Source organism: Salarias fasciatus (assembly GCF_902148845.1).
Source record: "Salarias fasciatus chromosome 7 unlocalized genomic scaffold, fSalaFa1.1 super_scaffold_4, whole genome shotgun sequence".
In the NCBI taxonomy this organism is placed as follows: Eukaryota; Metazoa; Chordata; class Actinopteri; order Blenniiformes; family Blenniidae; genus Salarias; species Salarias fasciatus.
This window is the reverse complement of record NW_021941229.1, coordinates 11,226,256-11,248,522: the sequence shown is the minus strand read 5'-3', so window position 1 is coordinate 11,248,522 and position 22,267 is coordinate 11,226,256. Positions and strand designations below refer to the sequence as shown.

At 41.7% G+C, this 22,267-nt stretch overlaps 1 protein-coding gene across 4 annotated transcripts in view; it reads right to left on the bottom strand.

Annotated features, from left to right (window-relative positions):
• rxraa (retinoid X receptor, alpha a) overlaps positions 1–22,267 on the bottom strand; it is a 118,601-nt gene that overhangs the window by 76,221 nt on the left and 20,113 nt on the right. For all 4 annotated transcript variants that reach the window (XM_030084249.1, XM_030084251.1, XM_030084250.1 and 1 more), the window contains exon 2: positions 10,212–10,325. In XM_030084249.1, coding sequence (XP_029940109.1) covers positions 10,212–10,325 — 114 coding nt within the window. The remainder of the gene's footprint in view (positions 1–10,211; positions 10,326–22,267) is intronic.

Sequence of the window (22,267 nt, the reverse complement as noted above, 5' to 3'; positions counted from 1 at the left end):
CTTTGAAAATAAGTCAGGTGAAATTGAATTCAACTTCCAGCTTTTGTACAAGTCACTGTAATCTTTAAATAATTATACTTTGGTGAAAGAACTATTCTGTTCAACAGTTGCAGACGCCACCAAGATGTATTTTCCTCTCTGAACCAAAACTGAAAACACTGTTATAGGAAATTGACAGATAACCTGTGAAAACTGGATGTATTATCAAGCTGAAAACATAAAGTTGCGGCAGACAATCTAAAGCGTCACAAACCTGATTCAAGCAACAGTTAAATTGAATACAATACATGCAAAAGTGACTCCCTATTGACAGATGGGTGGATGTGTAATTTTGCCCACTTTTTTAGACTTGGCTTTTTTAGACCTGGCGTCCACACAGTCCACTCCGTGAGGACCATCGGCTTCTCAGACCAACACCAAGTCCCGACAAGACATTTCCATTAGCTGCCGCATTACCATTTCCCCTCCTCCACCTCCTGCGCTCTTTCTCCACGCACCTCAACAACAGGCGCTCTCTGAGGACGGAGCACGTGGGACTTGAAAACACTTCTCCTCCACTTCCACCTCTCACATCCCAGCATGTACTGGTGACACATTAGCACACTCCGATGGGCCTGTTGCTGTGCAGCTGCGGAGATGTGACATTGAGAGGTCGTAGCCTCGCCTCGCCGACCTCTGTCCACCTGCCCACCGTGCGCTCCTCCGCAGACCTGCGTGACCCTCTGTACTCCACCTCTGAGTCTCCCCGTTTCTGGGATCACCCTCTGCGGGGGTTGCAAAGGCGGGGCCCACGTGAGCCGGGGCGGCAGGTGCCGCGGCTCTGACCTCCCACTTCATGAGATCGGCTTCGGTGACATTCGGATCAAGCGCTCGGCTGCACCGCCTCTCCCGCCTTCCTCCCGCCGCCAAGTCGGCTATAATGCCAAGCGTGTCGAATCGCTTTAGTATCAAAATACCAACAGTCGCCTCCTCCTCTTCACTTCCTTCTGCTAACCCCCACCCAAACAGCCCTCACAGTCGTTCCCCTTTGCCTCTCCTCCTCTGGGGGCTGAGAGGGCGGCCTTACGGAGCCCGATGATGTGGAGCTGCCCTTCAATTTCCCATCGAGGAGGACAGAGTCAACTGACCCTGGAAAGAAAGAGAACAGCCCCAACTGGCACTGACAGCTTGAAGCTCTGCGAGGACACCTGAGGTCCCCGGAAAAAAATAAAATAAAATAAATAATAAAAAAAAAAAACTCCCTTTAAACAAGCCAGTGAACAAATAAGATCCTATGTGGGTCAGTCCAAACCAAATAAACAGATTTTTTCAAATAATGTCCAGACTGACCAGGACAGATTTGTCTTACATCTTACAAGTGTACAAACTTTGAAGATGGTATATTCATCACTTCCTGAGACTTAATGCAACTTGCTACCTTTTCTTTTTTACATTTCTAAATTAACATAGTCTAGTTCAACAGTCCAATTTTATGGTTGGGTGCATTTTTCAGGTAAAATAAGCTTTTTTTTCCAGAACTTCTATTCATGGTGAAATGAAATAACCAAGACTGTGTGCTTTAAATAGTGGTATGAACATTTTATGAACTTTTTATTTTTTTGCTGAATATGGAACACAGCTCTATTGCATTCTTTCCCAACCGTAGTTGTTTTTAAAGTTAAAGACAAAACCTACCGTAGCACGATCAATTTTAAGCAAAGAGCAAGTTTGAAATAACATATATATAGTTTTTTGGAAGATTTGCATTAAAAAATGTGATACATGTAGCCAATTCCAGCATTGTAGATAGTTTGAAGGAAAATAACCCATTCACTCAAGGCCAAGCAAAATCTGCACTCAAATGGCATTCTCATTATGAATGACTGTTGTAACCACAGTGCAGTCTCCAGAACGATTTTAAAATTATTTAAAAAATGGAAAGGTGTTACAGCTTGAGAGCACAAGTGAAACACTGTCTAAACTTTTTATACACAGTGTCCCAAACTAATCATCTGTATTGTTATTCTTCATTGTTACTAAAGCACCATCGGATGTTGCAAGCAGAGCATAACAACAGGAAACACATGGTTCAGGGAGAAAATAAGACTTGATAAATAAATCACAGAAATTGGCCTCTTCTCCGCTCTGGCCCCGTCCAAATTTCTGGCCCGGCTGCTGCTCTCTGCTGATCCAGATGCCTTAAAGCAAACTTTCCGGATTCTCCATCATCTCAGAAAACAGGAGGAAAAACAAAAGTAGGCGCCACAACGGATGGCACTCCTCAAAAAGATGTCTTGTTTTTCATTACTGTTGCTGATCATCACCGTATATCATACCGCATATCTTTTTTTTTTTTTCCCCAGTTGTTTTCATCATGAGCCGAGAGTAAATCGGTTTTTGTCGAATGTGTGATTTATCCCGGCCTGCAGCGTATTTCCCACATGTAAAGAACACATTTCCCACTGTTTCTTTGCACAGGGGAGTGTGTCACGAGTTCGCCTTACTGTTCTCCCGCGACACACGCTACTCCTTCATACCCCGGCACGCTGATGTTTATCCGCGGTTAGATGAGGCCAGTGGCCCTCGACACTGTCAGCCTCACTGATGTAAACACGGCGCTCAGGATCAGGGTTAAGGAGCTACGGAAAGAAAAAAAAAAAAAAAAAAAAGCAGCTGCAGTGACACTGCTGCCTGATTGTGATGTTTCTCTCAGCTATCTATAGCGAGCATGGAAGCGAGGAGCTTGATATCTGGGTTAAGACATACACATTCATTTATATTCATGCCGGTGGTTAATTTGCCCATATATTGCAGCGGAACCCGACGTGCTTCGCTGTGATTAACATACTGTTCTGTGTTAGGCAACATGGGGCCTGAAGAATGAGAACTTGCTTATTCATGTTTAATTGATGTTAATAAAAAATGCAGGATTCCTTTCCCTTCTTTTTATTTTTTTTTTTTTTTCATTTCCAGATGCAAATCATCACACGCTGTACTGTTAATCTCACTCACGGGGTCAGGATAAATTCAGAGGAGGGATAGGCTGCAGCGGAATTAAATTTCACCTCGCGTGTGTAAACGGCCTCCGAGAGAATAAATTATAAACAATCTAAATATAACTAAAAATGCAACAGACAGCAAATGTAAGACAAAAAAAAAAAAAAAAAAAAAAAAAACAGAAAAGATTTTTTTGACTTCAGTCTTTCTCATTATTAAAGAGGAGAGGAACAATGGATAAAACTCTATTCCACTTTATAATTCATTAGGCATTCAATTATGCTGTACTCCTGATAATTCAAATTTAAATCTTGTTTCTTTTGCACAACCGTGTTTCAAATTTAAACTCAACATAACAGCCGTGGAGGATTCCGCTCAGTTCATCTCGCAACCTCTGACCCCAGAACGCTCCGCGCTCCGCCGAGACAGCAGAGACGGTACGGGAGCGGGGAACGTGACGTGACCCCCGCGTGTCCATCACCCGGCGTCCCGGGCTGCCTGCCGGCCCCCGTTCGCTCTCCACTGTGACAATGATATAGCATTTCACCGCGATGGTGCTGCCGAGGGATTAAAGGATCAGAGAGTTATCAAAGGCTTAGTCGCCCTGATTTGCAGTGACCCGACCATGGATGGCAGCCGTCACTCTGGACAAGCACGGAGACCTCCGTCCCTGCAGCGGCGTCCTCGCTGCCGCTGGCCGCCATGGGCCGCGTCGTCCGCTGAGGGACTCCCACTGGATATGATGGCTCATTATGATGGCCATCCTGTGATTCCCCATTTGATAAAAGGAGCAACTGAGAGTTTATTAGAGTGTGAAGCACGCACAAGCCAAACATTCGGCTCTGTATACACGCCTACTTTAGAATAAAATAATCTAAACTGATTGAAGGATAAACTGTTATCATAAACTCTTCAAAAAGGTCATTAATGTTGACAAAGCCTCTGTAATAAATAATGATTTATATAAAATAGAGAAGGTGTTATTCATTCAGATTTATCCACAGAATATTGTAGATGGTCAGTGGTTCTACAGGGTTAGAATTATTACTCATGTTCATTTAATAGAGGTGGATTAACATAAAGTTCTGATTCTGCAGTTAAAATGGCAACTAAAGATGGAAAAAAAAACCCTACTGATTGTATGATGATTCTACATGTTACTGAGGTTCCTATTGAGCAAATTATTCAGCGAAACTTTCCATCCAAATGCTCAGTCTGTGTCATCGTCCGACAAATTAATACATCTTAAATGCTTTTTCCTTTAAAAGGGAAATCAAATTACTTTCCATCGACTGATTCTACAGTTCAGTGAATGTCTCCAAACAACTAAGATTTGGATTATCAGATGGATTATGCAATTTACACTCAGTTGCACACTAAGAGTCTCAGGTCCCATTAAACATATCAAACAACAAATGCGTCTTCATTCAAATTTAAACTGTCCAAGTAGCCCAAAAGCTGCTGTGGTGAAAATTCAACCTCATAAAGTTACATGTGGACAAGCAACCAGAAATTTAAATTAATTACTCTGGTTTCCTTGATTGCTGTTACCTGAACTTTTCATTCCACATCTTTTGCTGCATGTGACCAGTCTAACATTTGATAAATCCAAAACGTACTAAACTTGAAGAGCTCCTAAAAACATGTGCATTAAAAAAAAAAAAATCCCTGGAACAAATGCCTGGTTTTTAACAAGAACAGGGAGTAACTCTAACTAGATTTTAGATTGTTAGTGTCTTCCTGTTTAAGTAAAAGGATCTTGAGAAGGGATTAAAATCTTCACCTCATAACACAGCTTCACCTCATTAAACTTCTGCCTCCCACCCAGTTAAGTTTGAAAAGGAAAATCTTTAAATTTGGAAAATCTTCCGAGGAACAAACCACGGAGGAGGCAGTGCATCTTGGGAAGCACGGCGGACGTGCCTCATGGTATCTCATTGGTTTCATATAAACTCAAACACCTAATTAACTACACAGTTTGGCACTTATTATCACTGCAATGACAAACTCCAGTCTTCTGGTCCTAATCAAACCACATACCAGAAAAAGAAAGATAAGTGTGTCAGAGCAAAGGGGTGGACTTGCTTCTTCAGATGAGCTGTGATAGCCGGATTTTGTGTATTAAAAATAAACTGTGTCCCGATGAAAAGGCCCCCCTGAATACATGGCAGCCCTGCATCCTCCAGCTCCTGTGGCTCTTGACCTAACAGGAAGCAGACGGGGGGAGAGCGACCGACTCAGGCCAGCCAATTAGAGCTCGGGGAGCGGGAAGCACTCCGAGGCTAACGAGCTCCCTCTCCGTGACCCTCCTCACCTCTGCAGGACCCCGCGACGCGAAATATGAGGAGCCGGGGAGCCGCTTTAACTCCACGTCAATCCTCCGAACTCCCCCTTTTCCACGACCAATATCTTTGGCCTCGGCACTGCCCGGCATTGGTCCTGAACCCTGCTGCGCGACCACAAGGTTTACACACACACGCTGCTTCTGTCCAGAGGCCAACCACATGGCTTATTACCGCCGCGCTAATACTAAAGAGCACACACAGGAAAAAACAATGAGAGCACATCCAACTTGTGCTGAGCTGGAGGGCCTTCAGCGGAGAGCTGCTCCCGGCAGGCTACGCTGGATCCGCTCTGCGCGGAGGGGCAGCGAAGCCTCGTTCCAAGTACTGTGAATAGTAAGCAGGTTCCAAATTAATTGGCAGCATTTGTGAGGCAATGAGATAATTCTGAAGCACTGTAATGAAGTGGGACTGCGCTGAATGCTTAGGCGGTCGGGCTTTGGGGGATAATTGGTGCTTATCGAAGGCAATCAATATAGCAGCAATGAATCGAAAGTTAATGGCACACCTGGTAGGATCATTGCGGCAGGAAGCACAGGACGGTCGGATTATGTTTCCGGTGCACCGCTTGAGAACTAATGAAATAAAACGTGGAAAAAGAAAAGAAAAAAAAAGAAAAAGAAGAGGGCCAGCCACTAATAATCATCGCTGTCCAACTCCCCCCCACCCCCCTTTTTCTCTCCAGGCAGAATTGGTCTTGTCATTTGGACCCTCCAAACACAGACCATATGTGAGTTCAGCCCTGGCAATCAGACTGCATTGTGGAGCAGGCGGCTGAGTTCATCAGGAAAAAATTAGCCCGCCGCTCTGCGAGGCCTCGCTCCTATTGGCCAGTCACGCGGCCCGCTCCGTTTGAGGGCACCCCAGACATTCCTGCGGATAATCTTTTCCATTCCTCTGCTCAGCTCGGTGAGGACAGACCAAATCGCAGCACAAGGCTCGCATTGTGAAGGCCCTTTTTCAAGAAACCCTGTTTTCAATGCTGTCTCTCTTTTATGCTCTCTCTCTCTCTTTCTCTCTCTCACCTCATACGCAGCAACCCCCCCCTCTAAAAAAAAAAAAAAAAAATCTTTCCCATCATTATTTTTTTTAACTCTTAAAAAGAAAAGAAACATTAAATTATTACTTTTTTGAAAACGATCCCGTGGAAACACTCCCACCATCGCTACGTTTCTCACGCTCCTTTTCCAGTAAGAGTTTGTTTTTGAAAAGCCACAACAATGTAAAACCGCTGAAACCGGAGCCTGGCCACATCAGTGTGCTGCCTGGAGTTCAGCAGATAGCCGGCCCCCACTGCCCCGGCTTCTACCCCTCCGGGCGAGGCTCGCGGACCTTCCCAGAAGCCTCCTGCTCCGTCACCGCTGCGCGCCTCGCGCCGCCCCGCTGCAGCTTGTCATTGCGGCTCTGAATTGGAAGACAACCCCACACAAAACTGGGGACATGAGCAGATTTATAGTAACACGTTCCATAATTAGACCCATGATTATTACAGGGTTTGCAAACTTTCGACTCCAGAGCAGCTGTCTATCCACAGATGCATTGACTTTTCTTTTTCTGGCTGCTTTTTTAGCTGAATCACCTCCGTAACGACAAAGAAGCAGAGCACAATTAAACTTTGTGAACAGCTTTCCCTTTTATCCTTTTGCCGCTGAGTCAAAGATAGTCAAAATAATCAAAAGCGACTTCTATCCTAGTGGCCTGGCCTTAAAATAGCCAAAACACAAAGAAGCAAACCTCTGACATAGTTGAGTGAGTCTATACTCCTTATCCAGATGGTCTAAATTGTTCAGGAAAAACATCCACCCTCACCACAAGCTGTGACAGTAAAAAATGTAGCAATCAATCAAGATAAACTGTGTAAAATACAAGGAGACGAGGAGGGGTGAGGCTGGTGGAATAACTGTGCACCTCATCGTGCTGAAACATGTCCATGAAAAAAGTATTTGCCTGTGAGAGAGAAGGGGTAGCGGGGTCTCATTGTGCATCGAAAAGCCTAATCTCCCCACATGAAAAAGGAAGCATATGAGAGACACTGAGTCTCTCGGTGTTATTGTTTCTTTTTTTTTTAAACAAGCATTTGGAAAAAAAAATGTAACTTCTTCGCTGGCTTCTGATACTGATGGGGATTATGTTCACCCTGCTCATTCAGGATAAGCGTCCCAGACTGAACTTCCCCGCTCATTTGTTAAGATGATCATCTTGACCTCTGCCGCCCAACAAGTCGGAGTACCAGGAGCAAGGCATATCAGGCCAAGGCTGTTTTTTTTTTTTTTTTTGCAAGCATGCCAAATTCACTCAACAGCCGGCAAAATCAGCACAAACATGACGTCAACTCTGCGCTTCAATTTAGTTGCGTCCAATTTGGAACAATTTCAGAAACATCATGTTCTCGGACTCGTTTGTTGACTCACTTCAAACTTAGCAGCTTTGATGAAGTGAGAGTGAAAATGTGTCTCTCAGTTTGTCTGGATCATAACATAAGGCTGGCAGTATCACCCTGCTGGATGCATGTCTGGAGGACTGTTGGACACGCTGGAGGAGGTTGTTGCAGGACCCATGAAGAGCTAAAGACAGCGCACCTTCTGGAGATTTGTTTGCATTATAGAAGTCTCTCAGAGTACCAGTTAATAATTAGATTGATGTACTGACTGTCCACTTCCTCCTTTACCCTAATTCATACTACTTTTCTAAATTGCAGCTTGTGTTCAGTTTTTTCTAATTCTTTTAATAAATGTTGACTCATGGGGAACAAAAGCACTGTCCTTGTACACCAGGAAGACTCTGATTTGATGTATACTTAAAAAAAATCCTCTTACAAACATCTTTTGACCACGAAAACCAAGTGAATTTAATTCCAGCTTATTAACAGGTCTTGTTGAGCAAGCATTACTCCAGATGCAGATTTCAGACTATAAGCAAGGCCTGAAAGATAGATGAAGGTCATCCTGTCGAAAAATATTACAAACATAATATATAACCGCATTACGCACTCACATTTTCACTTCTTTTTTAAAGATAGTCACCTCCAAGGCTTCAAGGACAATTCAGAGGCTGCTTCTTGATAGCAAAATTTGGCACAAAAAAAGTGAGCTGGATTTGTGTAAATATAACGTTATGACTTTTTTTAAAGGATTCACTGTCAGATATGTGGATTATGATATAAAGATATGAAGATTAAGGATATAGGAAGATCAAGGCAGTCTTGATACAGTTTTTAAAATATATTGAGAGGATTCACTCTGACTATTCAGTTTAAATTGTTCCAAAATACGGATCAGGTTATGCTTAGGAGCAGAGCTTTTTATTTATTTATTTATCCATGAATCTCAGCCTTAAGAAACAAGCATCTGACCATTTGAATGCCCGACCATGGAAAATAAATCCAAAATACTTTACAATGGACAAATTCAACAAAGCATATTTTTTGCTATTTTTAAAAAAAATTGAATGAGCCAGTCTAATAAAGACCCCCAATAATGCAGCAAAGGGTTTTTAAAGGAGAGGGGAAGAAAATGAAATTTCTCTTTTTTTAATAGAAGGAATATGATGCAGTTGTATCTGATGGTGCTCAAAATGGAACACAGTCTAAACTCAATTATAATTTTGAATGAGCAAGACAAATAAAACTTCATTTTCATGTGCGAATACTGGAACTGTAAAACTATGAACAGCTCAGGGAGAGAAAAGACGCAGATACAAGGCTGAACACAAAAATATCCTACAAAAACATTTCTAATTCACATTTATCCGTCTCGTCATATGAGTCATGTTCTCACATGAAGGACAGCCGCATGCAGCACACTGATCAGATCTCAGGGACGCAGTGATGAATGTGCCATCATGTAAGCATAGTGAATACATACAGTTCAATAAAGAATACTGACTGATGTCAGGGAACAGGATAGTGCTGCTGGGACAACAAATTAATCAGTTCATATTTACTTGTATCACACATTTCAAGCAAATTCAGTTCAAAGTACTTCACAAGTGACTGATGACTGCAAACATGCACACCTGCACATGTAACAGTGTACATGCATACACTCAGAGGTAAGAAAAAAATAAGAAAAGAAACTTTAATGTTGAGACTAATACACAGCCAAAATATGTGTGTGAAAACTGCCAGTAAATGTTGGGTAAAATGGAAACTGGCAAATGAAGAAGGAGAGAGGTGAGTGTGAGGAGGAGGGGGGCACCTCTGTTAACTTGTCCATCATAAGCGCTCCACATGCAAACACACCATTAATCATGAAAACTAACGTCTGAGAACTCCCCCGACCACAGGCGGTGGCATGAGCAGAAGTGTGTGTGTGTAAATGAAACTAGTCGCACTTTCCACCCTCTGACAACACCGGTCATTCTCAACTGTATTCACTATTTAAGTATTTAAGTATATTATATAACACTGCTACGAATCGATTCATGTGTCTGTCGACTATATGAACACACATATTCAAAAATGTCTCAAAATGCCAGCTTTGGATTTAGTCTGTAACATAAAAAAATGTGAAAGCAGGAACAAGAGCGTGAAAACATGGAAAACTTTTGTCCTCTACTGTAGCTATAATATTAAAGGGACCATCTGTTACTATTACTTTATCATTAATTCATTACACCTCATCACGGTGTGTGGTAACGGCTGAAATGAGGTAGATGTTTCATAATTACTGAATGGGAGAAAATGTCACCCCAGCTGGTTTTTGTACACAAGTAGTTACACACTCAGACATGATCTACACCGAATATGAAACAAAATTAGCAGTCAGTACGGCTCTGCTGATTGCAAATAGACTTACTCCCTGTCAGATCAAACATGAGTCTGGAAATTTTACCCATGAGCTCACAGGTATGGAGAAACTATGGGGAAGAACTTCACTAGACAGTAGGTCTTACCTGTAGATAGGCGACGCTGATGGAGGGGACAGACGCCACTGAAGCAGGAACAGGCCTCACCTGAGCGGCCTCGCTGCATGGGAGGAGCCAACGAGCACTGGGGCTTCAGGAACCCTGCAAGAAGAAGAGAGATAATTAGCTTTTGGAGACAAACAGGACTGCGATGCTGTGACAGTGGAGCGGGACTGAAAAGTGAAACTCTTTGTTGAAAATCTTGAGAAAGGGAAACATCAAGAACAAGAAGAAGGCAGGGCAATTTCCACTTCTATCTATCCATTCCTCATGTACATGTCTTTATTTGCACATCTGGATCATCATATGGATCTCTTTTTCTTATGGATTTAGTGTCGGTAATATCAGATTGTGCTTAAAATTTGATCTTTTCTGCCTCGACTCAATCAAATATGATCCGGATCCATCATTAAATCACCGCATGTTGAGGTAAAACGTTTAAAAAAAAGTAAAAAAAAAAAAAAAAAAAGAGGAATAAAGTTAAAATGCCAACATGAGGAGAAAAAAAAAGAAATAAAGAATTACAAAAAGATAAAATCCAAATTCAAGTTGTGAAATCAAGTTGTGGATGTTAAAGAGAAAGTGTGAATACAGTTAAAGGGTAAAGGATGACGTCAAAATGGCAATAAAGAGTAAAACTGGTGGGAAACCTGTAATATTCTGTGTTTTCTTAACACCTTAAGACCGGGTTGTTACGGCGGAGACGCCAGCTCCAGCTGAAAAACTGTTTGTCTTTGGGAGCTTTCTCGTTCGACACCCACACAGCGAAGAGGAAACGGGCTGAATAATTTCCACCAGCACTGCGCTGTTCCAGCCAGCCAACCTCTCACATTTACAGCTCCGCAGCCAACCTCACCCTAACCTCCTCTCCGGTGGCACCACCCTGGCTCCGACACTGGCTCATGTCAGCCGACTCCGGACATCAGACGGAACCCCGCGGCCAACGCCGGAAAAACTACGGTCGGCCCTTGTAAGGGAGGCGAAAGAGTGGTCGGGGCATGCGGGACTGTAGGTTAGTGGCTCGGCGCTGGGCAAAATGCCAGAGTGGGTTTGGGTGCCTCCAGGGGGTGGACGGGCCGTCTTACTGTCTGTCTCTGGGGTCACCGGGGTCATTTTCAATAGGGAAGTCATTATCTGACACAATGAGGCAACTGAGGAGGCTGTACCCCGCCTCCAGGCAAGAACTCAACAGTCACTGGCATCGTCTGGGAAGAGGAAAAGCAACAAATAACGCCGGATTTCTAAAAATAGAAGTACTTTTTGACAAGTACTTCTGAAATTGCGGCACTGTAATATTTTATAAATCTCTCAAATTAATACAAAACTTGTATTGAAGATTTACTTAATGAATACCTTGCAACAAACTACCTGCATTAACTTTCAGACTTCTGACTTTCAGAAATTCTGGATCGGACTGACTGATATTTCACTTCTACTGTTCTGAAAGCTTTGAGTCGAAGTGGAAATTCATGACTATACTCTTCTCGTGAGAGGAGAAATCGCTCATCTTTATCTATCCACCATGTAACTCTGGTGGATCTTCCTGGCCTTCAGAAGACCTTTGCAAATCCAAAGTTTATTCGATCCTGATGAGGACCTTTGGATTTCCAGCAGACATCGAGACGAGCAGAGAGATGAGCCCACCCCCGCCACCGCTCCCCACTACCCCCCCACCGCCACATCGCCGCATTTCTGAGCTCAATAAAGCTCCTTTATTTCCACCATGAAAAACATGTCACTCCAGATGAGCTCAGAGAGTGACATTTAAAACAGGCAAAGGGATATTGAATTAGTTCCCCATGATAAGCTGTCTGGGATGCTGATATTTTTCTGCTTATAAGGGTGTGCAAGTGTGCATGTGTGGAGAAAAATGGGGATGGGACAAGAAGGGGGGTGGGGGGGTGGGGGGGTCGTCTCTTGTGTTCAATGCAGTCTTCAAAGCTTTGATTAATCTCACGTATGAGGCAGAAACTGGCAAAAGCAAAAGCAAGTCTGGACCAGCCAGAGCAGAAAACAGGCAGACTGAGATCATCCCATACAACGTGAATGAGGCAAAACAGACCAGGAGGGTATTTTAAACGTCTCATTAAACTGGAAACAAAAATGTTTCTCTGTGTGTCATTAAAGAGGGGAGGCAGTAATAGAGTTGCGGTTATCAGATGTTGGAAAATTTCATAAGTATTATGGGTATCATTAGGCGTAAAGGCATGTTTGAGAAGGCTTGAATGAAAAGGAATGACAATTTATGGTAATTATTCTGAACAACAATAGTTAAAGAGTCGACTGGACTTCAGTCAAAATTGTGTGTGTGTGTGTGTGTGTGTGTGTGTGTGAGAGAGAGAGAGAGAGAGAGAGAGAGAGAGAGATTAAGTTCTGAATAAGCTGTAAATTTGTTCTAATGGGATTAGTTCACCCTCAAATTCAAACATGTTTTTACACTCCGCTCCCATGCCATCTATCAGCTGAGATCATTTCAATGCGATCTGCCAAATTAGATCTTTCTGTCAGCCTCTCCGTCGTCACCCCAGCGCGATAACTCCCAGGCATACAAACAAGTAATATAATCCAGATCCACACTCCAAATATCAACCCAGAAGCTTCAGCGAGTACATAGCTAAACGTATTGTTCTGAGGAAACTAATTAAATGCTGTGAAATTGACTTTCGGGTTGCAAACCAAACTATATTTTACTGACTTCTTCTTTGACCAACATCAAAAGTTTTGATTCAAGGCACATAGATGATGAAGTCTGAATTAAAAATGGAAAAACTGCCTCATGAAAAAAAAAAAAAAAGAGTTTGTAGTTTAACATGGCAGGATCCCCTACACGACGTATTCCTGGTTTTACAAAGGGTTTGGGGGGCAAACAATGACATGTTTCAGAGCTCTGAGCAATGTCACTGAACATTAGGACATTAACACGTGAGCCCGGCCTCCCAGTCAAGTTGCGCTTTTCCAAAATCAAACATAAACTAAGGAGACAGCAGCTCTGCCCACAGAAACGGCCCTCCACTGCTAGTCATCCACAGAAATAATGTTCCCACGGGACAGGGCAATACCAAGGTGCACGGTTTGGAATTTCACCTAAAGCTTAAATGGAACGCAAGAAATATGTACAAATTAGTTGGAACCTGAACACGATCTCTGCACCTCAAAAAAAGAGAAACTTTGTGCTGCGTTTTAAATGAGAGAGATTTAATTACAAAGAATTAATCATGACACATTGGATAGCTTGACAGCTGTAAAAAAAAAAAAAAAAAAATTCTTGAAAAACTGCAGATTTGAGAGGCACGCATCCATCTTTTTCTTGTTGGCATGATAAATCATTTTCAGTGAAGGGCTTTACTTTCATGCCTTGAAGTCGATGATGAAAGTGCGCGGACGTGTACATGCAGGTTCAGGATCCACTGTCACAAGCGGTGAGGTTGGTACATGTCTTGTCATTAAATCTCCTCCAACACACTGCATCATTATGTCTTGGCTCGCACACCCTGCAAGGACCTTGATTACAGAAATGTTTGATCTCGCTCCTGACTTCCAAGCAGCGAGGATCTCATTGGCTTTAATAACTGCATGATCCAATCTTCGGGGGACAAGCCTCGCACCCTCCCCCACTCAGCTGAGAGCCAATCAGCATTATTCTTACCAGTAATCATGGGGGGATCAGAGCAATGTAAACACGCTAGGGGTTTCCTCATTAAAGATGGTTTGCTAATGAAATCGCATCCAGCATTTACAACGCTGTGTTAATGAAGCCAAGTCTTTGAGATGTTCCGCTAATGAAAGAAAGGATTTTTTATTGATATAAGGCTAATAAAAGAAAGGCCTAATGACAAGGGTCTAATGAAACAAAGGTGTGTAAATTTGCCATTACGACACGACCTGCTGATAAGGGCTAAAGTGAACAGTTTTTTTTTCTTTTTTTTTTTTTAACCAATACATCAAGGAATGAGCTTTCAGGCTTTACGAGATCCCCGATCTTTTGAATCAAATACAATCAAACATTTATGAGACTTTAAGGGATTGCAGCTGAGTTCTCCTTAAGCATATCAATTGTTCCGTGTCCTGTGTTGCCAGAGTGATCAAGCCCAAGGTCAAAGTTCACTGCGCCTTTAACGCATCTCCCAGGTGCAATAAAAGAAGAGGCTCTTTCCTCATGAGACTCCGGGGGATAAGGTCCTGGTAGAGAGCGCGGGAGGACGGTCCTGCGGGGGCCATCAGTTGCTACAGTTACCGTCGTGAATGCCTTTCACCTTCAGCCATTTACTAGAGGAAGCATCAAAGTTGCATATGAGCGAAAGTCAACCAGGGCGAGAAAGACATCTCCACATGTCCTTGAGATATCTGGTTTATTTTTTGAATTTTATTTGGAGAAAAAAATGTATCATTTATTATTCCCATCGTCCTCCTCCTCTGCTTTGCCGTTCTATACAGACGGATTGAATATTTTGGGGTTTTCAGCTGTTGAACAATCACAACATGCACTTAAATGCCTAACCTTGAGCTCAAGGTGATATCATGTTTCCCCTCAATTTTCTAACATTTAATAGAGAACGAATAGATCTCAGAGTCATCAGGGAATAGTCGGTATAAAAAATTAAATAATGGGAACAGCAGCACTAATCTCCACTTTCGTAACACACAGCATTCAGCGATTTCTTGAGCAGCCCCTAGTCGGTTGAAACTGCAAAGAAGACGGCTGAAAAGACTTTCCTTTATGTTCTCATTTATCAAAATCATTTCACTGAAACCACAACTACCAGTCTTAACAGTTTCTGCATGTATTCTGCAGAAGCGCAAACTTCCATTCAAATTAAATCAGAATTAATGATCTGTCAGCTCAATCGGATCATCAAAACTATCAATACTCCTGCACTTTAATAGTGAATGAATGAATTCAATGAATCACTGGTCCAATATTATCAAAACCAAAATTACAAAAAACTTAGTTATCTGATTTTCAAATCTCCTGACTAACTGCAACATGTAGTTAGGACTGAAAAAGGCCTGCGGAGGAAAACCATTTTAATCAGAGATAATACAATATACAATAACTGTTTGGTGGTTAAAAATTAGGTAAAAAAAAACAAAGAAAAAAAGTATGGGCTGTTTTTTTCTTCAAGTAAAATTTCATAAAATTGTGCCATTAAGGGCTTTTTGTTCACAAAAAGATATCTGGACATCACAAATGTGTTTGCAGAGCCCCTTCCAAAATCAAGCATTTAAAGATTTCCTTTACATGCACCGTTGACAATTGTGTGGTTCTAACTATACACACAATCTCAAACACTGAGCTGCACATGGACACCGTCTGTCCGGACACTTGAAGTGTGTATGAAAGGCTATAAACATAATCTCAGAGCTGATCCTATTCCATTTTCCCCGCAGGTCTATCTCTGTGAGGAACTAAAACACATTTTGGACCGAAATCACCAGATAATCAAACATTTCTCGTCTGAGCTCCGCTGCATCATTTTTCTGATACTTATCAGTTATGGGAGGCATCCAGCCAGTTCCTGTACATATCTGCTCCATCAGCAAGCTGTGCTCCCTCTCTGCATTTTAAAGGGTAAAAAAAGAGCGAAGCCATATTTAAACATGCCTCTGAGCTCCTGTTTATCTGAAGCTGAGCAAAAAAAAAAAAAAGCCTGAGCAGATCCATCATGACAACAAAGCAAAGCTCATAAAAATCACCAGAGGCACTACCTATATGCTGATCACAGTATTATACTTGTAGCAGAAAAAGCTTTACCATGTTCTACAAACATGTAAATACTTTTGATGTCATTTTGACATGATTTACTGTGTGTGTTTGGTAATTATTCCTGTCAGGGTGGGAAAGAAATTCTGTCACAGTTTAAATACCACTGAAAAGTCAAAACTGACGTCCCTTCGACATTCTTCAATATGTTTAACTCATTCAGATTTTAAGCATTGTAATAACAGCATCAATGCACTTGCACTCGGCCCGTTTTCCATAAAAGGTGAGACTGAACATTTGAAAACATCAAAAATGCTTGACAACAGAAGAATGATGATTTTTTTTTTTTTTTTTTAACAACATACACCCAGTGTGTGTGTTATGGGTCTCGTTAAAATTAATGACTTGACTTGTTTTGAGTACATTCAAAGCCAATTTGGGGTATTTTATGAAAAGTTATTGGTGTTGGAAACAGTCCATAACAAGTTATGGAAAAAACTTTGTCAGATGTTCTCTTTGACTCTACACATTAGAATTCTTTTTAACTTTTGAAAATGTAAATCATCTTACAATACTAGCCTTTAGCTCAGGACGCGCTACAACAATGCAACGCGTTCCTTTCTTTAGGGCCATGATCAGCTGCACCTTGGATCATGAGGCCAGCGTCAGAAACCTGAGGGCTTCTTTAGTGAATCCTCCGAAACAGACACCCAGGAAGACCTTGGCTGGCAGACTAAATTCTCAGGTTCAGCCACAACAAGCCCGATCACTTGCGGCTAAACGTTCTTTGACAAAGCGACGAGGGGGAAGAGGATGCAGTGAATGAGTCGTCGTTTAACTGAGAAACCAAGATGACTGAAAACAAGAAAAAAAAAAAAGAACGTTTTGTGACTCACAATACCAACCACTGCTGAGGTCTGAACTGCCAATAAAAAAGTTTAACTGGACAGCTTTATTGAATGACTTATTAAGCGACGGTGTTTTGTGAGACTCAAACTGAGGCGCTTTTGAAATGAACAAGAGCACCTTTCTGTAACGGCGAGAAAGAAAAAAAAAATAAAGGCGAGAGACATGCGATTTTGCTTTGTCTGAAACTCAGTCTGTGCTTTCACACAATCTGAGACGAATGAAACTGGGAGTTGCCCCGGTGTGGCATTTGATGGTGCAAAGTACGTATAGAGCAAGTAAAACTAGAAAAGGTTACCTTTAAACAAAAAACATAAGACTGCATCCATTCGAACAACTGTTCAAGATCTGAAGGCTTTATTTATGCTCCTTAGAAAAAAACATTAATTTCATGAGGATATAAGTTGTTATAATCAAACATTCAATGTTAAGTGTTATTTGATTAAATCAAGAGTTTAACTTTCTGACAGTGCACGCTGGATTACAGCAATATAAATGTGGAGAAATATTGAAGTCGTCCTCCTACTAGAAGGCAAGGAGACACGCACGCTTCCTCGCCTCATGGGATACATTAAAATGGCTTTACATGCATTTCCTGTAGACTTAATCTAAACTCAGCTGCATAACCCAAACATTTCTTCCAACCTTAACCTCACCCTCAACACTGCCTGACCTTACAATGAATCTTCACCTAAACATCAGTCTGCTCAGTGACAGGAGTCCTCATTGAGTGAGTGTGCGATCGGCTTCAGGTCCTCAACAGCGGCGAAGAGCAGGGCGAGACACAGGAAAAGAAAAGGCAGAAAAAACTGAACACACATCCTGAAACAGCTAGTTAAACATGTGGTTGTGGCTTTTCTCTGGGTGTAAATAATCACCACCTCTGCTGGGCACTGAACTGACAGCTGAAGATTTTCTTAACCTCTGTTATCGAGCAGGCTTTTTCTTTCACACTAAACATGCATGGAAACAAACAAAGACAGCTATGATGATATTTTGCACTATATATGAGAAGATACTGCTTTACCTACGTCAGTCAGTTCAATCTAAAATCTCTGCTATAAAAAAAAGATAAGAGGGCAACTTTTTGTGACGCCTTTAATTGTTATCTTCATACAATGTCAGATACAGGTGACCTTTGTTTTTCATTTGAAATAAATGCCATCTGGTACTTCAGGAATTGTTCCGGTATGGCAGCTTTGACCTTGTCTTCTTGAGTTTTCTTTTTCTGTTGTGTCTATCAGGCATGAGGATGATTTTGGGTTTAAACTTAAGGGATTTATCAGGATTTATCAATCCTGGCAAAAGACTATTGACTCACTTAGGAATAGCAACTTTTGTTTTCATGCTTATAAAAATTTAGGACATCAGCACAAGTTTGTTGGTTCAATTTCAGATTGTAAAATATATACACACATCAGTTTACCTTTATCATGGTATTATTAATGCAGTATTTCTGTGTTTGTGAAGGTACCTGGAACAGCGTGATGTGTGGGGTTCTCTGGGGAGAAGATGTAATATTTTTGGGTGTTCTGAGACAGCAAATTCCAATATGGGAAAAGCACAAAATACACCATTCCATATGCATTACTATTAGCTTTATTTTTAAATGTCTTAGCTATTTATCCTCTGGTTTTAATTTGCTTTTTTTCTTCTTTCTTCATCTTTTTTGTTTCTATGATTTTAATGTAATTTCGTGTGTTTCTTTCTCTTTGTGAAGCACTTTGAATCGCCTTGAGTGTGAATGGTGCTATACAAATAAATTTGTCTTGCCTCGTCTGAATTAAAACGACATGATCATCATCAACGCTTGAATTGATCGCAAATCACACAGTTGTCACAGTACTCGACGACATTATTGCCAACGGATTTAGGTCAGTTAAAGACAAATTAAGACCACTATGTCAATGTTGAGGTGATTTTAGTTAAATTTGCTTGTCCATTTATACCATGTACCACTAAAGAAACACTCAATGAATCATGTTTTCATTTGCTTAATCATTTCACCTTTTTCCACAGACACAGCGCCTCCTCTCTGGGCTGCACAGGACATTGCAATGCGACAGCGTTGAGCAGAGAAGACACCAAAGCGGAGCTTTCCTGGTAATTTATAACAGTCATTTGTCTCACTTGCTGTGACGTGATGAAGCCAAACGCGGGGCCATTGGCGAGCAGTCACAGACGGACGGGAGGTGGGGAGGAAAACTAAACGAGTGTGGTAAATGAGGTTAAAGGGGAAGAAAAGAAAGGGGCTGGTTCAAAGACTCGTCATGTCCGTCAGAACCTTTCTTCGGGGCAAATGGGGGAACAGGGGGCCTCACTGCTGCCCAGGAGCAAGAGGAGCTCCTTGAGCAAATGACTCTAATCAAATTTTTTTGTGATTGGACTCAGAAAAGCTGTAAGGAGGCAAAAGTGGGCTCCTTTCACCCAAGGACGGACACAAGGAAGCATTTAAAAAAAAAATCACTATCCCTCCATGGATCTTTTACAGTAGCTGCTCACATGACAGACTATCTGCCCACACCAACAGCCTTTGGCAAGGCACACACTGACTCTTTCTCTGTTCCTTGTGAAATATCACTGCCAGAAAGGGGGGGGGAGATAAAACTGTGTTTTATGCTCATCCTCTAATGGATCGCTAGTGGAAACTCATCCAGTATTTTGTAAGGATTCAGCCCAGTCTGCACTGCTTCAGTCCAGCATCAAAACTATTTTTAGCCTTGATTAATAGTTACCATTGGACACAGTTCTGGCCTTAGTTCGTGGCCTCGATTTTCCTTGATCGCAGTCGACGTTTTAGAGTGATCAAAGAAAATTACCTCCAGCAGTTTATGCTTTAAAAAAGAAGAAATCTTTATGGTGGAGAGATGAATACTCTGTGGGGAGGACAGCTAATGCATCAACAGCAGACTTTGAGGCAGTCCGCGAGGCAAGCCGGCGCTCATCGTCACGGCGACCTGTGGCCTACTCTGCCTGGTGGAAGGTCCCGGAGCACGCTTCCTGTTCGGCACTGCAAAATTGACTCCACACGCCCCCGCATCCATCTCTAAGAGAGTGCAGATTCTCACATTAACCTCCTCCCGCCGCCTCATTTCAACTCCAACCGGAGACCACTGACCGAGGAAGTAAACACGCGCAAACACCCAAGGACAAAACAGAAGGGAGGACTTGTATTGCCACCCACATGGACTATTCTCCACTCTTGAACAATATGTTCTGGAACTTTGACCCAGATTCACCAATCGAAGGAGACACGAGCCAAAACCAGACCTACTGGACCTGCAGTTTCACAGCTCCTAATGTAAACTCAAATTCTAATCCATCAACTCCATGAACAAGCGAGGATCACTGTGTGACATTGCAAAAAAAGAAAAAAAGTGTTCCATTAAGGACACATATAAGACTTTGTCGGACAAGAAAAAAAATGACAAATAAAGATGAGAAGCCGTGGAAACTGTTGCACAGACTGAATTTTACGACGCTGCAACCAGCTAATGTTCAGCATTCCTGCAGCATGAATTGCTTTGGTGAATGATTGATAACATTTTTGAAATTCTGTTATTTTTAAGACCCTGGTGAATGAAGGTAATTGTGTGCCATTGCAAAAATAAATCGCAGCAGCATTTTAGCTTTGTTAAAAAAAAAAAAAAGAACCCTGCACAGATGACATGTTTGAAGGCTATTACACAAGACACATTAATATGAGTGGTACATAATTCAAAACCTGAAACAAAAAACATCTGGAGCTGCAGCTGTTCGGCATGGGTGTGCACTGAAACCCAGAACGACAATAAAAAAATAAAAATAAAAAAAAAAGATATCATAATAAAGGAGAACAGGAATTACACAAGACAGACCACATTCAGGCTCGGTTTAAAAACAGGGATTAAGTGCACTCTCTGGCTAAAATGCCTCTTTAAGAAGGGCTCATTAAATATGGAGGGGGATGTTGAAAACCAGTAATGCTGATTCCAGCTCGTTGCCTGTAAATCTCCATTAGGGAGTGGACGACTCCAGAAGGGAAAAAGTGTTGGCACGATCCCACCCAGGGGTTAAAAAACACTTTAAATTGGTTGTAAAGTGCACCGCTCTGCTTTGGTATCATTATTTTAAAAAAACAGTCAAGTGAGACTTGGATCAGCAAGAGGAACCAAAAAAAGCAATATCAAGTTTAAGAATTCAGGGACAAACATGCTCTGTATAGGTTGAAATTCAAGCATCGGCATCAAAAGTCTGGCATTAATAACACAGTTAAATACTTACTGCTCAAGAAGGAACTGATTTGCATAATTTCTCTAAACTGTTCAATTTAAGCCCAGATAAGACTGGCATTTAGGACCGTGCAATTTATGAATGAAATTCAGCAAGGTAGAGAGAACACTCTGCTATTATGCCACAAGCCTATTTGTTCCATCTGTTGAAAGGCTGAAGCTAAGTTTGGAGCGCTAAGTAGAAAAGGAGATATCTTTTATTCCCCTTCTCCATCCACACAATGATAATTGGTACGCATTATGTATTTCTGAGTCATTTTTATCCTGAATGAAGTCCCACACATTTAAATACGGACCTGTGAATGGATGCAATGTTTACAATAATTACCGACATGACATTTTCTTCATGCAGTTAACTTATGTGGCGAAGCACATCTGTACAGCCCGCTGACTTTCACAATGTGGAAAACAGAAAAACAGACACTGCAGCCTGAAAAGCACTGAAATGAACTGCGACTGAATGTGATGAAATGCAAAAAGTAGAAGGATATGCCAAACGTTGCGGACACAATTCTGGGTTTTCCCCCTCGTAATCGACATATGAGCGTCTAAAGCCTAAAAATAGATGAGTCTTCTTATTTAAAGTTGCAGAACCATAGAGCTCTGCCTGCCGGCACAGCAGGCATACAGATGTAGTGTTTATTATATTGCATCGATGTTTATTAACTAACTTCCATTAAAGTCAAGCAGAACAAAAGCAAAATAAACATACTTTAACTTTCAATTAAGGCTCGGAGCTGTGAATAAACTCCTGCTTGAGTGTGACACTAATAAGCTGAGCTGAGAGCTGGACCACACTGAAACAATCAGAATGGGTCAAAGAAGCAATGAGTCTGTAGGTTTGTTGAAAAAAAATCGAAGAATTTTTCCAACTGAACAGTTCAAAATATGTTTATCCATCATGTGATTTTCTCTGTGAAAAAGCTAAAGAGCAAGTGATCTGATCAAGTGACGTAGCACAAAAGTTCAGTTTTTCAGGAGCTGGATACACAAATAAAAGAAGGGGGCATCTTCATTTGGAAACTTTATGCGCCTCAAGCTTCGAAGTCGATTCATAGTATGTATTCACCTCTGCATCGCTATTGAGGCAACCAAGGAAACGGCTTATAAAATGCACCAATGTAACGAGTGCATGTAAAAGTGGAAGAGGAGGATGGCATGGCCGA